This window comes from Puma concolor, chromosome D1, assembly GCF_028749965.1.
Source record: "Puma concolor isolate L17-30 chromosome D1, mPumCon1.1.hap2, whole genome shotgun sequence".
Lineage (NCBI taxonomy): Eukaryota > Metazoa > Chordata > Mammalia > Carnivora > Felidae > Puma > Puma concolor.
This window is the reverse complement of record NC_141676.1, coordinates 67,984,569-68,000,756: the sequence shown is the minus strand read 5'-3', so window position 1 is coordinate 68,000,756 and position 16,188 is coordinate 67,984,569. Positions and strand designations below refer to the sequence as shown.

The 16,188-nt window shown below is 36.4% G+C and overlaps 1 protein-coding gene across 22 annotated transcripts in view; it reads left to right on the top strand.

The window, feature by feature from the left end:
- Window positions 1-16,188, top strand: part of DLG2 (discs large MAGUK scaffold protein 2) — a 2,060,086-nt gene that overhangs the window by 1,267,596 nt on the left and 776,302 nt on the right. The window contains exon 1 of one of the 22 annotated variants that reach the window (XM_086678460.1): window positions 11,423-11,915. The exons of 17 other annotated variants lie outside the window; for them this stretch is intronic. In XM_086678460.1, coding sequence (XP_086534586.1) covers window positions 11,607-11,915 — 309 coding nt within the window. In that variant the 5' untranslated portion in view covers window positions 11,423-11,606. Of the gene's footprint in view, window positions 1-11,422; window positions 11,916-16,188 lie in introns of those variants that run through there. 4 more of the 22 variants (XM_086678469.1, XM_025928044.2, XM_086678470.1 and 1 more) reach the window with 4 other exon arrangements.

Sequence of the window (16,188 nt, the reverse complement as noted above, 5' to 3'; positions counted from 1 at the left end):
TGCTGCCTAAAAGAGACTCATTTTAGATTTAAGGACATAATAGACTAAAAGTAAAAGGATAAAAAAAGATATTCCATGCAAATGATAACCAATAGGGACAGAAGTGGCCATACTTATACTGGACAAAATACACTAAGTCAAAAACTATCAAGAGAGACAAAGAAATACCTAATATAGTGATAAAAGCATCATCAGGAAGAGATAGCAATCATAAATATATATATGCACCCCAGATCAGAGCATTCAAGTATAGCAAGCAAACTTTTACACAACTGAAAGGAGAAATACACAACAACACAATAATAGTAGGGGGTGTCAGTACCACACTTTCAAGAATGCATAGAACATCCAGACAGAATATCAATGAGGAAACAGAGGAGTTGAACAACATCATAGACCAAAGGGACTTATCTGACATATAACAGAGAATTCCATCCAATAGCAGCAGAATATGCATTCTTCTCAAGTACACAAAGAACATTCTACAAGACAGACCACATGTTAGGTCACAAAATAAGTCTTAACACATTTAAAAAGATTAAAATTATACCAAATATATTTCCAAACTATAGCAGAATGAAACTAGAACACAGTGGCACACAAGGAAAACTGGAAAATTCACAAGTAAATTAAACACTGCATTCTTGACCAACCAATGGATCAAAGAAGAAAGCAAATTGGAAATTTGAAAATATCTTAAGGCTAAAATGAAGACACAACATACCATAAATGGGCTACAGAAAAATCAGTTCTAAGCAGAAAGTTTATAGTGATAAACTTTTACATTTAAAAAATGAAAAAAAAAAGTTCTCAAATAAACAACCTAATTTTATACCTCATGCAAATAAAAAAAAAAGATCAAACTAAACTCAAAGTTAACATAAGGAAGAAAGTGTGAAGATTAGAACAATAATAAGCAAAATAGAAAATCAAGAAACAATAGAAAACAATCAATAAAACTAAGAACTGGTTCTTTGTAAGAGTAAACAAATTTGACAAACCTTTTAGTTATATGAACTAAGAAAGAGAGATGACTCAAATAAAATAAAAAATAAAAGAGATTTTATAAGTGATGCCACATAAGTTAAAAGTATAGGGACTGTGATGAACAGTTACACAACAACAAATTGGATAACCAAGTATAAATGAATTCATAGGAACATACAACTCACAAAGACTGAGTCATGAAGAAATGGAAAATCTGAACAGATGCTATAACTAGTAAGGACATTGAATCAATAATTAAAACTTCCCAACAACAACAAAAAACCCAGGACAAGATGGCTTTACTAGTGAAATCTAACAAGCATTTGAGGAGGAATCAATGCCTATCTATCTAAAACTCTTCCAAAAAAATTGAAGAGGATGGAACACTTTCAGACTGATCTTATGAGGCCAGCATTACTTGGATATCAAAGCCAGATAGAGATGCCACAAGAAAAGAAAATTTTAGGCCAATATCCTTGATATGTACATGTAGAAATTCTCCATAAAATACCAGCAAATTGATCTCAACATACATTAAAAGGGTCATACACCATAAGTAAGTAGAATTTATCCCTGCGATGCAAAGGTAATTGAAGCACATTGAATGTGATATACCACATTGACAGAACAAAGGATAAAAATCACATGATTATCTCAAGAGATGCAGAAAGAACACTTACAAATTTCATCACTTTTTCATGATAAAATAACTTAACAAACAAGGGACAGAAGGAAGTTACCTCAACATAACGAAAGCTGTATATGAAAAGTTCATCGCAAACATCTTACTCAATTGGGGAAAGCTAAAATATTTTAAGTTCAGGAAAAAGATAAGAATGTTCATTCTCAACGTTTCTACATAATGTTGTACTGGGAGTCATAACCAAGCAAAAGGCCAGAAAAACAAATAAGAAATAAGCAAAATTATCTCTGTCCACAGATAATATAATTTTATATGTAGAAAACCCCAAAGATCACACATACACACACACACACACACACACACACACACACACACACACACACACAAACTGTTAGACCTAATAAATTTAGCAGAGTTGCAAGATATAAAATCAATATATAAAATTAGTGTTTCTGTACATTAACAATTAGAAATTTGAATAGGAAATTTAGAACACAGTGTCATTTGGGGTGCCTGGGTGGTTCAGTCTGTTAAGCGTCTGAACCCAGCTCAGGTCATGATCTCATGGTTTGTGAGTCCCAGCTTCTCATCTGGCTCTCTGCTGTCAGTGCAGAGCTGGCTTCAGATCCTATGTCTCCCTCTCCCTGCCCCTCCCCGCCCCTCTTCTCTCTCAAAAATAAACATTAAAAATTTAAAAAAAAATTAAAAAATAATGTCATTTAAGCAGCGTCAAAAAGAATAAAATAACTAGGAATAAACTTAATGAAAGGATTGAAAGATTTGTACAATGAAAACTACAAAACACTGTTGAAAGAAATTGAAGAAGACACAAATATGTTTATAGATCAGAACACTTAACTTTTTTTATTTATTAAGATTTTATTTTAATTCTAAAACAGTTAACATACAGCATTATATTAGTTTCAGGTGTACAATATAGTGATTCAACAATTCCATATATCACCCAGTGCTCATCATAACAGGTGCACTTCTTATTTCACTCCCCACCCCCACCCCACAACTACCTTCCCTTTGATAATCATCCATTTGTTCTCTTTGGTTAAGAGTCTATTTCTTGCATTCTCTCTTTCTCTCTCTCTCTTTTCCTTTGTGTATTTGTTTCTTAAATTCCACATGACTGAAATCATATGGTATTTGTCTCTCTCTGACTTATTTTGCTTAGCATTACACTCTTTAGTTCCATCCATGTCATTGCAAATGGCAAAATTTCATTTTTGTGGCTGAATAATATTTAATTGTATGTATATTCCACATCTTCTTTGTCCATTCATCTATCAATGGAAACTTAGTCTACTTCCATAATTTGGCTATTGTAATTAATGCTGCTATAAGTATGGGGGGCATGTATCTCTTTGTATTAGTGTTTTTGTATTTTGGGGATAAATACCCAGTAGTGTGTTTACTGGATCATAGAGTAGTTCTACTTTTAACTTTTTGAGGAATCTCTCTAATGTTTTCCAGTGTGGTTGCACCGGTTTGCATTTCCACCAACAGTGTAGGAGGGTTCCTTTTTCTTCACATCCTCATCAACGCTTGTTTCTTGTGTTTTTGATTTTAGCCATTTTGACAGATGTGAGGTGATATCTCACTGCAGTTTTGATTTGCATGAGCATCTTTGTGTCCATTGACCATCTGGATGTCTTCTTTAGATAAACATCTGTTCATGTCTTCTGCCCATTTTTAATTGGGTTACTTGGTATTTTGGTGTGTAATAATTGTATCAATTCTTTATATATTTTGGATGCTAACCCTTTATTGGATATGTCATTTACCAATATCCCCTCCCATTCATTACAATACTTTTTAGTTTTGTTTATTGTTTCCTTTTCTTTGAAGAAGCTTTTTATTTTGATGTAGTACCAGTAGTTTATTTTTGCTTTTCTTTGCCTCAGGAGACACACCTAGAAAAATGTTACTATGGCCAGTGTCAGGGAAATTACTTTCTGTGCTGGAAGGCAGAGTTTTAAAATGTTCATACTACTCAAAGAGACCTATGGATTAAATGCAATATCTGTAAATATATTTATGGAAATAGAAAAAAAAAAACTAAAATTTATATGGAAATACAACAAAAACCTCTGAAATAGCCAAAACAGTCTCAAGAAAGAACAAAGACCACACTGTTAATATGACCATTATCAAACCAATGAAACAAACAAACAAAAAAAAACCCAGAAAATAAGTGTTGGTGATGGTGTGGAGAAATTGGAACCCTTGGGCACTGTTGGTGAGAATGTAAAATGGCTCAGCTACCTTGGAAAATAGTATTGAGGTTTCTCAAAAAATTAAAAATAAAAGTACCACATATCATATATGATATAACATATATACCATATATTGAACTGCCTCATTTATGGCTATTTATACAAAAAATTAAATTATAATCTCAAAGAGATATTGAAGCCATATTCACATTTGGCAAATGGTAGAAACAACCTAAATATACATTGACAGATGAATGTATAAACAAATTGTGGTATATACATTCAATGGAATATTATTCTGCTGTAAAAAGGAAGGAGCTCCTATCATTATGTGACAACATGGATAAAACTTGAGGGCATTATGCCAAATGAAATATGTTAGTCACAGAAGGATAAATACTGCATGTTTGCATATTATATGAGGTATCTAAAGTAGTGAAATTCATAGATGTAGAAAACAGAGTGGTGGTTGCCAGGGGCTTGTGAGGAGGTGGGAGGAATTGTTCAGTGAGCATAGAATTTTAGTCTTACAAAATGAAAAAGTTCTAGAGAGCTCTACAGTATGCTTAGAGGTAACAATACTATACTATATACTCAAAAATTTGTTAGAAGGATAGATCTCATATTGTGTATTTTTACCACAATTAAAAAAAGAACTAAAAAGGATACTTGTTATGAATACTAATGCTGTTGATTTTTTAACTTTCTAATTTGATTGGTGGGAGGAAGAGTAGATGCCATCTTGCCTTTTTGTTCTCTGATACACACTTTTAGTATCTTCTGAAATCACTTTACCTTTTGAACTATAACATTTTTAACATGTTTAATGCTTATTTATTTATTTTGAGAAAGAGAGAGAGAGCAGGGGAGGGGCAGAGAGAGAGGGATACAGAGAATCCCCAAGCAGGCTCCAAGTTGTCAGCACAGAGCCCAAAGCATGTCACCCAGATGCCCCTGGACTATATCATTTTAAGAGGAACATGACTTTGGTGGTTGGAGTTTAGAATCCTCTCCCTGCTTTACCACTGGCTGGCCTTTGACTTGGAGAACTCCTCCATCTTTTGCACTCTCTCTCTCTAAAGGGAGAACAATTTGAAAAGATCTGAGAGAAAAGCCCAGCTGTCAGGAAGTACAGCTTTTTTTTTTCTTTTTTAACGCTTATTCATTTTTGAGAGACAGAGCATGAGTAGGGCAGGGGCAGAAAGAGACACAGGAGTTGGGGAGAGAGAAGGAGATACAGAATCTGAAGCAGGCTCCAGGCTCTGAACTGTCAGCATGGGGCCCAATGTGGGGCTCGAACTCTGGGAAATCATGACCTGAGCTGAAGTCAGAAGCTTAACAGATTGAGCCACCCAAGCACCCCTGGAAGTACAGCTTTTATGAATGGATATCTTGCTAAAATAAATCAGAAGCTGTTTCAAGGCACCTGAGTGGCTCAGTCAGTTAAACCTCCACCTCTTGATTTGGGCTCAGGTTGTGATCTCATGGTTCATGAGTTCAGAGCCCTTGTGGGCTCTGCACTCATGGCGTGGAGCCTGCTTGGATTCCCTCTTTCTCTGCCCCTTCCCCACTCATTTTCTCTCTTTCTCTCCCTCTCAAAAATAAATCTATAAGCTTAAAAAAATATTCTTAAACAAAACAAGCTGTTTGAATTTCTTAGCATTAGAAGACCACTAACGAATTTCTTCAGGGGCGCCTGGGTGGCGCAGTCGGTTAAGCGTCAGACTTCAGCCAGGTCACGATCTCGCGGTCCGTGAGTTCGAGCCCCGCGTCAGGCTCTGGGCTGATGGCTCGGAGCCTGGAGCCTGTTTCCGATTCTGTGTCTCCCTCTCTCTCTGCCCCTCCCCCGTTCATGCTCTGTCTCTCTCTGTCCCAAAAATAAATAAAAAACGTTGAAAAAAAAAATTAAAAAAAAAAATAAATAAATAAAAATAAATAAATAAAAAAATGTGTTAATATAATTAGGCTACTCAGCCACAGTGAATGTTTCACTTAAATGCTGACCTTAAGAGCACGCTATATTTCTATTTGTTTGTTTTTAGGTCCAAAATGTTTATTCACTTTAAATTGGGAAGTAGAGGGGCACCTGGGTGGCTCAGTCGGTTAAGCGCCCGACTTCAGCTCAGGTCACGATCTCGCGGTCCCTGAGTTCGAGCCCTGCGTGGGGCTATGGGCTGATGGCTCAGAGCCTGGAGCCTGCTTCCGATTCTGTGTCTCCCTCTCTCTCTGCCCCTCCCCCGTTCATGCTCTGTCTCTCTCTGTCTCAAAAATAAATAAAAAACATTAAAAAAAATAAAAAAAAATAAATTGGGAAGTAGAACCCGGACCAAGATGCCTATGTTGATGACCACTAAAAGATAATTCTATCTTCTTTCTTGTTTATTTTAATAAATACTAAACATTTACTTTGTGCTTGGCTCAGAGGATACAGATGCACAAAAGAGATCGCTCTCCCTTCCCTAATGGGCATTACTTACATTTTTTGGGGAAAAAGGGCACAAAACAAATAATAGTATAATTATTGTTTTTAATATAATTGTTGTAAGTGTTGTAGTAAACAAGTACAGGGTGACAGATGAGTGCTTGGTGGGAAGATGATCTGATATGTTCTCGAACAGGTGGGGACAGTGTCCTGGGAATGCCTCTTGAAAAGGTGACATCTAAGTTGAGCCCTGGAGACTACGGAAGACTCCAGAATTTCTGAATAGAAGAGGCTTATGGATGGCAAGCTGGTAGGATGGAAGGGTCTAGGAGCCTTCTTTCGGGGCTGTGTTGCATAGTAAGCCCACTTTTAGACTGTGCTATTTGTTTACTTGGGTAGCTTTTGGGAGGTTGTCTCTTCATGCACCTTGGAAAGGTAAGCAGGAATGAATTACCATAAAACTGTGGCAAGGGGAAGGGAGCATGTGCAGTGGCCACAGGTGGGACCAAGGGTAGGTATTCAAGGCCCGTGTTGTTGAATGGCAGAAGAAGGGGTGAAGCACAGGTTAGACAGGTGAAAGCAGCAGAGGCCAGGTCACACAGGGCATGATTAAGGACCTTATAAGCCACTTTAAAGATTGTGCTCTCTGTGGGGATAAAGATCCGAGAGAATGGGACTTTATTGACAGCTGTCAAGTAGGGTAGGACTTGATCATTTTCACAATTTAGAAGTCTCTCTTGCCACTGTGTGAGAATGTATAGGAGTAAGGGTGGATGCCAGAGCCCAGTTAGGAAGCTGTTTCACCAGGTGTACAGAAAACTGATGCTAGCTTGGATGGGGGTGGTCATCATGGTGATTGAGAGAAATAGACAAATGTGAAAGATATTTGCACAGACACATGTATGAACAGAGTAGAGCACAACTGAATAGGCCAGAGGGATTTGGAAAGCTTCAGAGAAGTGACACCAGTTTAATCTTGAAGGGTGAGAACAAATTCATATAGTCTGTCAGTTAGATTCAATTGCTAAAATACGTAAATTATAAATGATCATTAGTTTTTTTTAGTATTCCTTTCAGATTCTCTAAGAAATGTCACATAACTTGTGTTCTTATTTCTCTAATAGTGTTCTGCATGTGTTAGAATATAATAAGTCTGCATTTCCTAAAAACAGTTTTCTAATTTAGCCTTATTGTCAATTAAGACTGATCCCCTCTTCATCAACACCCATACAAATCCAAGTATATTAGTGAAAATTTGGGACATATTGAAACTTTATTCTGCTTACTAAATCCTCAGTCCATGTTAAATCTCTATAGCAATTTGGTGTGTGCCTTTCCACACTGTTAATTCTTGTTTGTTTCTGCCTTGTAAGAATTATAATTAAATTGACTTAAGTATTTTGGAAATAATTTTAGAGCCTAAAATACTTTAAATATTCTGGCTTCTCTTTTGCTTTGAAAGATGAACATGGTTGGGTCTAGAGATTGTAGGTGAAAGTTATTAGATGTAGAAGAATATTAGCTAGCATTTATAACATCTTCAGTCTGCAGCCACAGGAATGGACTGTGCACAGTTTTCAAATCAAGAAAAATTGTATCTAATACCTTATACTATTTTGTGTTTATTTAACACATTACTTATAGCTGCTACAGGGCTTATGGTACCCAGTCTTCCTTTAGCAAACCCTCAGCTCTTCTTTCATAATTAATATTTTCATTTCCCATATGCATAGAATGCCTGAAGGAAATTTTTTCTGGAAACAAAGTCTGCATAGTGCTTTAGTACGGCACAATTTATTTAGCAATTCATCTTTGCCAATTATTTTTTTATTAAACAAATCAAGCCAGATATTCGTTTTAAGCCCCTGCTTCAAAGCTAGTGGTTGTTCTCTGGAGTCAATGTCAGGTCAAAGAGAGGTCAATAAGATATATCTCATCTAGGCATTGTGTTGTGCACCATCTGCCCATGTAAAATCACAATGATAAGTAGGATGTGTACTTGTGCACAACTAATTCTTGTTTGGCCAGAATATCATGTCATCTCATGGTCATTACAATAGTCCAATTACAGTTGATCAAATTGAATTATCTTTAATCAGTAGGTCTGTCTCATAGTACAGTGGGCTAGTTGGACATATTTATCTATTTAAGTGGTCTATCATCAGACTGTGAAAGCCAAATGTCATGTTCAAAAAAGAAATAACTGGGGAGAACAGGGGAAGACAAGAGGCTGGATATATTTTACGTGTATTAAAGTGAAAAAATAATTTCAGTATAGTCTTGCAATAAGTTTAATGAAAGTTTTCTATGGTCTTTGAGATCTTTGGAGGAAGTAGCATTAGTTATGCAATTCATGATGTTTATTTATCTGTACAGAAATGGCATAGTGAGGTTATTAAAACAAAAATTCTAGGGGCGCCTGGGTGGCTCAGTTGGTTAAGTATCCGACTCTTGGTTTAGGCTCAGGTCATGATCCCAAGGTCCTGGGATCGAGCCCCACTTTGGGTTCCATGCTGAGTGTGGAGCCTGTTTAAGATCCTCTTTCCCTCTTTCTCTCCTCCCCCCTCACTGCCTCTCCCCTGCTCGTGCACATGCTCTCTCTGTCTAAAATAAAATAAAATAAAATAAAATAAAATAAAATAAAATAAAATAAAATAAAATAAAATATCTATTTTCCTTGTAATGAGAAGAAATAGCTTATTCCAAACAACCCATTTATAACAGCGTTAGGTCCCTATAAAGATTTATAATATCTTTGTGTAGTGCCCAGCCAGGAGGTTTTCTGTATTGCTGCAAACTGCACCCGCCATTACAAAATTTTAATGGATTCACGCTGACTCCTACACAGATTGATTCTCATACCTGAGAGGCAAATGGGTGACAACAGGGCATGTTTTCCCTAAAGATGGTAATGGGCCTTTGAGCACTTATATCTGCCTGAAAAACTAGAGAAGCATCTATGGTTAGGTAAGATGGGAGAGAGCCAAACTTATCACTTCTTGACATTCTCATTTGGGGGTGATAGTATTGCCATATCACATCAAGTCCTATTGTATAGCCATGCATCATGGTGACACTAGACAAATACAAGGTTCTCTGGGCCTTTATTTGACCTAGAAGTTCTTTCAGGCTCATTCCAAACAACCCAGCATAAAAAATGAAAGAGAGAGAGAAAGAGAGGAGTCAGAAGAGATATAGAGGGAGAGAGAAGAGAGTGAGAGGGAGAAGACAGAGAGAGGAGAGAGAAGGGAAGGGAAGAGATGTGGATGGTACTCTGCCCTTTTCCCCACAGAGCATCACATGATGATCTATTTGCCTCCATTTTACTGTTCTTAGATATTGATCTTAACTCCTGGATTCTCTTTCAGGAAGAAAGACCATTAATACCATTGTTATTTCCACCTAACAATTCAAGTCTTCTTTTTTTTTTTTTTTTTTTGGCAAATTTCCTTAACACCTCAAAACCAACACTACAGCTAACCTTAAAGGAATAATTTATGTTTTTGGAGCATTGCTGAACTAAATATTATTTTCAAAACATGTTAGCTCCTGCATGTCTCTTCCTTCTATATAAACATTCACCCAACCATTCATTCATCCATACAAAAAATATGTATTTATTAGAAGTCTGGTACGTGCTGGGCAGGAAGGGTGCTAGGTGCCTGGGGTAAAAACAAAATGGTCAGTAGCAAACCAGGGCCTGCCCTTTGAACTTCCACATATGGGTCATCATTACTTAGCAAAGGTGTCTTGAATGCTTACATTGCCAGGCAAGTTATTTATAGCAGCCCCTTATGCTGTAAGACTTTGGAAAAGGACCATTTTGTGGAGATACACAGGAAGAGTAGATCCTACATCTTCCTTTCAGTTTTTATGTATAAAAATGCTTTGTCCAGGGAGTTCTAGTGTTGAAAATTGTATATGTTATAATCCTAGCCCTTGAAATTAGAACTTTGCCAATCCAGTCAGAAATGAGGTCTATACTGCCCCAGCAGTGAGAAGGCGGATCTGTTGGTCTATAGATAAAAATTATATCTTGGGATTGTAGCATTTTTTTTTTGGTGCTGTATAGATGGCAGCTTGTATCCCAGTCAAACCAAAATGGTTCCCTCAGGGATATGTGATAAGGATAGACATTTTGGCAACAAATATGGAAAGTTTCAAACATAATAAAAATTCTAACTGTCGTAGTAATTAGCCTTTCTCTTTACTAAGCCATACTATGTATGGCTTCTGCAATCATACTAAAATTTTAAAACAATCATGTCCTCTCTGGAAGGCAATTGCTTTAAATTGGATAGATTTCACTCATTTTCCAGTAAAAGAATTTGAAAATTCTGTCTGTGGAAACCAAAATACTGGATGGCAGAGTTGGATGTGTCTTTCACTTTAAAATGCAGACTCTCTCTGTGGTGAATGTATTTGTTGTGGTAAAGTATTTGAAAGGAAATCCTCAGAATAATTTGGGGGAAGGAAAAACACTGTGTTAAAATAAGCCAACCCATAAGTTTTGAACTTTGAAAATTGCTTTATTTTGAACCAGAAAGAATTAATAATCATTCATAGCATAAAAAATGTATGTTTGGAATATAATACATAATCATGATCTAAAACAAATTAAACCTCCAAATTTTAAAGGACCCTAGTATAATGCTGTGATCTCAGTGATTTTTCTGAATGAATTAATATTGTTTAGAGTTAATATTGATGCCCTTATATAGTTACCTCATGATTTGCTCTGTGTCTTGGCAAATATCTCTCTAGGTAAGTGATTCCTGTAAATGTTAGAAATTTCTTTACAGGTTAACTTTCCCATCATTTTAAATTGTCCATGCTGTGTTATTTCAGTCTATATGCATCCTTTCCAGAACGAAGGGTCCTGCTAGTCTGATAAGAAGCTCTCTTTCCTGAGGTCTGTATTTTGTGTAGGGCTCATCTAGGAGATGGAAAAGCCAGAATGCCAAATTGCAAAGAGTACTCTTTACTGTGGGGCTCCATCCAAAAAGGGTTTGTAACACACTGTACAGTCTTGTAGCCCAGCTGTGTGGAGCATTGATTGCTTCTGCCTAGAGCAGGGATACTGTCAAGTTGCTCTGTGAGTTGAGTCATCTATTGACAAAGAGCTACCAGCCCGCAGATAATGCTGTGCGGAGCTGCTCTCGCTGCTCCCACGATGCACTGCTTATAGCAGCTGTCAAAGATACTGAGGGATCCACGGGAGGAAAAAAAAAAAAAAAGACTTTTACAACTGCCTGGAAGAAAAGGGGTGTGAGGGAGGAGACATTCCTGTGCAGAGCTGACCAAAGGAAAGAGTAGGCATCAGGGCAGTATGAATGCATACCTCACCAAGCAACACGGCTGCAGCCGGGGGTCCGATGGGATGGATGCCGGCAGGAGTGCACCCACACTGATCAGGGATGCCCACTGCGCTTGTGGCTGGCAGAGGAACCCTCATGGGCTTGGGTACAATTCTCAGACCATGCCCTCCTCAGGACCAGGGGGCCCAGCTTCAAACAGGACCAAGCTGGTCACTTTGTGGGACAGTGTGCGGAAAAGCCCCCACAAGACGAGCGCTAAAGGCAAAGGGACTTGTGGGGAGCGTTGCGCCTGCCCACATGGTTGGTTCAGCCCAGCACAGGTGAGCCTTTTCCTTCTGACTTTCCCTTGACTATCGGAAGAAACTGAGAACAAGTTGTGTAAGGGTAGCATGGTTTGGAAACTTTGCTGAGTCCTCCTTGCTGACTGGGAACGCCTGTTTGGAAAACGGTAGGCCTGGAAAACCTGTCATTTTCACAGGTGTTTGTGGGCTCACCTCTGGGTGGCCTGTGAAAGTCCGAAGATGCTGTGCTCAGTTTCTTTCAGTGACTTTTTCCCAAGTTCAACTTCTGTAGTCCTCAGATGATTTTACTGTGCTGCATCATTGGCTTTTAGCAGCAATTTAACTTCTAATCATTGTTAACTTTTCTGTACTGCCTAGCCTCATTGTTTTTGTTTTTGTTTTTAAGGGAGAGAAAAAAATGAACTTTAATCAAATACTTTCCACCTCTTTAATGATAAAAAGGCATTTATTTCTTCAGCTATGGAAAGTAGTGATTTAAATTATGCTTTTCTAATTTTACTCTCATAATACTATATACCTTTTCAGTAATGGAGAAGAAAATTTGTTTATATGAAATAATTCATTTTACACACAAAGGGAATAATTGGGTGCAGACTACAGGATGATTACACTCAGAATACAATAATGAAACATTTTATTTATTCATAGAGTAGCAATAAGGTTATTTATATTAAAAACTATAATTCTCTTTCTTCTGTAATCTAGTTCTTAAGCAGATGTGCAGATTGCCTTAATTTAATTCCTAGCTTATTCTTGCCCCAAACTACTGGCATTTTATCAGAAATGAAATTGGTTCATTTTTTTCCTGTCCCCATCCAGAAGAGGTAAGACAACTTCCTGTAAATGCTGTAAAATTTAAATAAAGTGCACCTGTAATCACTGTCATAAATATAGAACAGTGATAGTTCTTAAATATCCATTGAGAAGGAGAAAAGCTGTTTTCAGGAAAAAAAAGTATTTTCTTGATTTTAATGTGATTTTACTATAATTGAGGAGTGGCTATTGATTACAAGTGAAATGGTATGATGGGAAAGGTGTAGAGAACATTCTAATTTTAATATTAGTTTTTTAAAAAGTACTTCTAAGAATATCACATATCACTAGATCTTAATGATTGAGTTACATATATGTGGTTTTTGATGAATTAATATCATTCATCTCAGAATCTTGCTTTAAATGAAGAATATATTGTCATTTTAGCATTAAACTGGTTCAGCCTGAAATGGAGCCTGACATTTGGAAACTCAATTATTTCTCAGAGTTAACATGAATTTCAAACTGAAAAAAAAAACAGTCTTGACAATTTTGAAGTCTCTATATATTCTTTAACAAATACATATGGTTTAAATGTCTTTAAATTATATCTCTTGTGTTGATTATGTTAAATTCTCAAGGCAAAGAAGACAAACACACATCTAGCTTATGGTTTTTGCACAGAGTAGAATTAGCCAACTGACATTAAAGTAGAAAAAGCAACTTGATTTATTGTCATAATTCTTTTTATCCAAGGTGTAATAAGATTTTCATTTCATAACTGATAATTTCTCAGCCCCAAAACAGTACATTATAATAACCATGCTCTAAAAATCTTGATACATTTTTCATCCATCAAGGGAAACTTTTCCCTTTCTTGCTTTTTAACAAAGTCAGCCTCCTACTTGCCTTAAATTTATAGCCATTTAATGCTTTAAAGGATTGAAATAGACTCTCTGCACTGATAATTAAGGATCTAGTGACATATGAGAAGGCAATTTAAGACAGCTACCATCTCCCATTCTTTTTCATACTTATTTCTATACATTTTCTCTTATTCACATATATTTTATTGTTGGCTAGGAAGAACAGTCCTCCAAATATTGGAATTAAAATACCATATCTTTTAGGGCCTTTAGTGTTGTGACACTCTTCTATCACCTGACCCTTCCTCCTTTTTACCACCTCAGTCCTATGAGAGTGCTATGCATAGATTTTAATATATGTTTTAAAATATCTCTATAATACCTAAATACTTGTACATATTAACATATTTTCATGTATTTATAGGTCTCTATATATGTATCTATATACACATAGACATGTAGGCATGTATATACATATATACATATAAAAATTAAAGTTCTATATTATTATTTTCTTACCCAGAAAGTACTAACTTGTTCTTCCAAAGGATGTTTTATTCTCTTCATATGAAGTACATTTCCTTTACTTCCTGTAGGTGTTCTAAAATGCTGATTTATGTGTATGTGTGTATATGTATACGTGTGTACATGTATATGTGTACATGTGTATATGTGTGTACTCATTTACATATGCATCTATAGAATATGTCTACTATTTAAAATATACAGATATGTGTAAGTACTATACACCCTTATATACTCTAACATAAGTAAGAGCATATGTGTGTGTATGTGTATGCATATGTGTCCATTAAAAGCCTAGTCTGTTTTGAGAATTTTATGATATGATACTGTTCTTACCCCTTAAATTAACTAAAGATATCCTGTGAAATACTGTGAAACAAAGGATGGAGGTTAATTATACTAAACATTACAATTCTTGATAAAGTAGAAAGGAGAAGAATGCGTGCTTTAGAATAACCTGGGGACCCACATATGGTACAGAACGTGCCTGAGGGCTGTTAAGTGTCTTGGAACTGAGATCCTGCTCTCAGAGATATTTGCTGTATTACGTGGAAATCAGCAGTGTGATTTCCGGCTGCTGTAATAGAGGGCCATGGTAATGACTTGAGTTCCTCCCAAGGCTCTTTGCCAAACTCCTGTTATTTGGGGTGTTGTGTGCTAACAGGACACTGTCATTATGTTGTTCCTCAGCAAGACTGAAAAACAGCTTCTGTCCTTTCTCAAATAAGTTTTCATTCCATTTAAATCTGTAGAATTAATATAACCCTAATAATAGGTAAGAAAATGGAAAATTATAGTGTCCAGAAGTGAGTTCTAGAATGTACATCTAGGAAAATAATGTTGGTCTTGGGTGAGGAGTGGGGAGAAACTGTCCATCATTGCATATGTGGCATTTCTCCCCAATTCAGATTGATCTGGGAAGGCAGCACAGAACAGTGGAGACTCAAAGGCCAGAGTTCTATGCATTTGTACTTCATTCATTCAGTCTTCATTTGTTTATTCAACTATCATTTCCTGACTGCTTAGTATGTGCTTCTCTATCAGGGCTGTGGATATAATAGTAAACAGTAAAATAGTAAATAGTAAAAAAAAAAAAAAAAGTAAATATAAATAGTAAAAAGGAAATCCTACCCCTACCATTGTGGTGCTAATGGCCTACAGCCATATATAATCTGTAGTAAATATATCATTATATATACAGAATTATATAATCATAAATCACAAATTGGAAGTGAAACAAGTTCCATGGAGTTCTGCAAATTCCATAGTGGACATATATTCAGGAACCAGAGGAACCACAGAGGAGGAAGAGAGCAAGATAACTTTTAAGTATTCATTTATTTACTTATTTTATTTTATTTTATTTTTATGAAAAGATACAGTATCTCTTTAAGCCTAGATTTTCTATTTTATAAAATGAGCATAAAAATAGAGCCTAACTCAGGATTTGTAGTGAGGAATGATTAACATAATAAATGTAAGGCACTTAGAACAGTGCTTACAAGTCATATGGGTTCAATAAATATTTGTAGAATGAATGAATAAGCGTGGAATAAAAGTTGGCTATTATTAACTTACTCCTTACTTCATTTTTTCTGATTGTCTGGGAAGAGAAAGTAAGTGAATTAGTAAAGACTTCAAGAGGTAGTGATGCTTGGGCTGAATCGAACTGAACCTTGAAGTAACGTACATGTGTTTATCAAGTGAGCAAAGAGAGAGAAGCTTTTGGAGTAAAAATAACAAAAACAGAAACACCTGTAACACTCTGGTTGCTGTGTAGAACTACTCATAGATGCTCATAGTTCTGTTTGCCCAGAATGTTGGGCACTAGAGAGTAGGTTCTTCAAGAGCTGAGGCTAGAGACATGAACAGGGTTTGGACACACAGAGAGTCTGGTGGGCTTTGATGAGGACTTCACTGAACTGGCAGCATGGAGTCAGTCACTGCAGGATCCCAGTGTAACTGGTACTGCTACTCTCCATGTGTTAGACTGCATGGTCATTGAAACTTTCTGGGCCTCAGGTTCTCTGTTTCTAAGAAAACTGATTTTCCCCAAATGAACTCCTATATCTCTTCCAATACTACTCTGTCAACTGACACCCATTAATTAATGGGAAGCACTTTGGAAAAGATTTATGCTTTAAAGC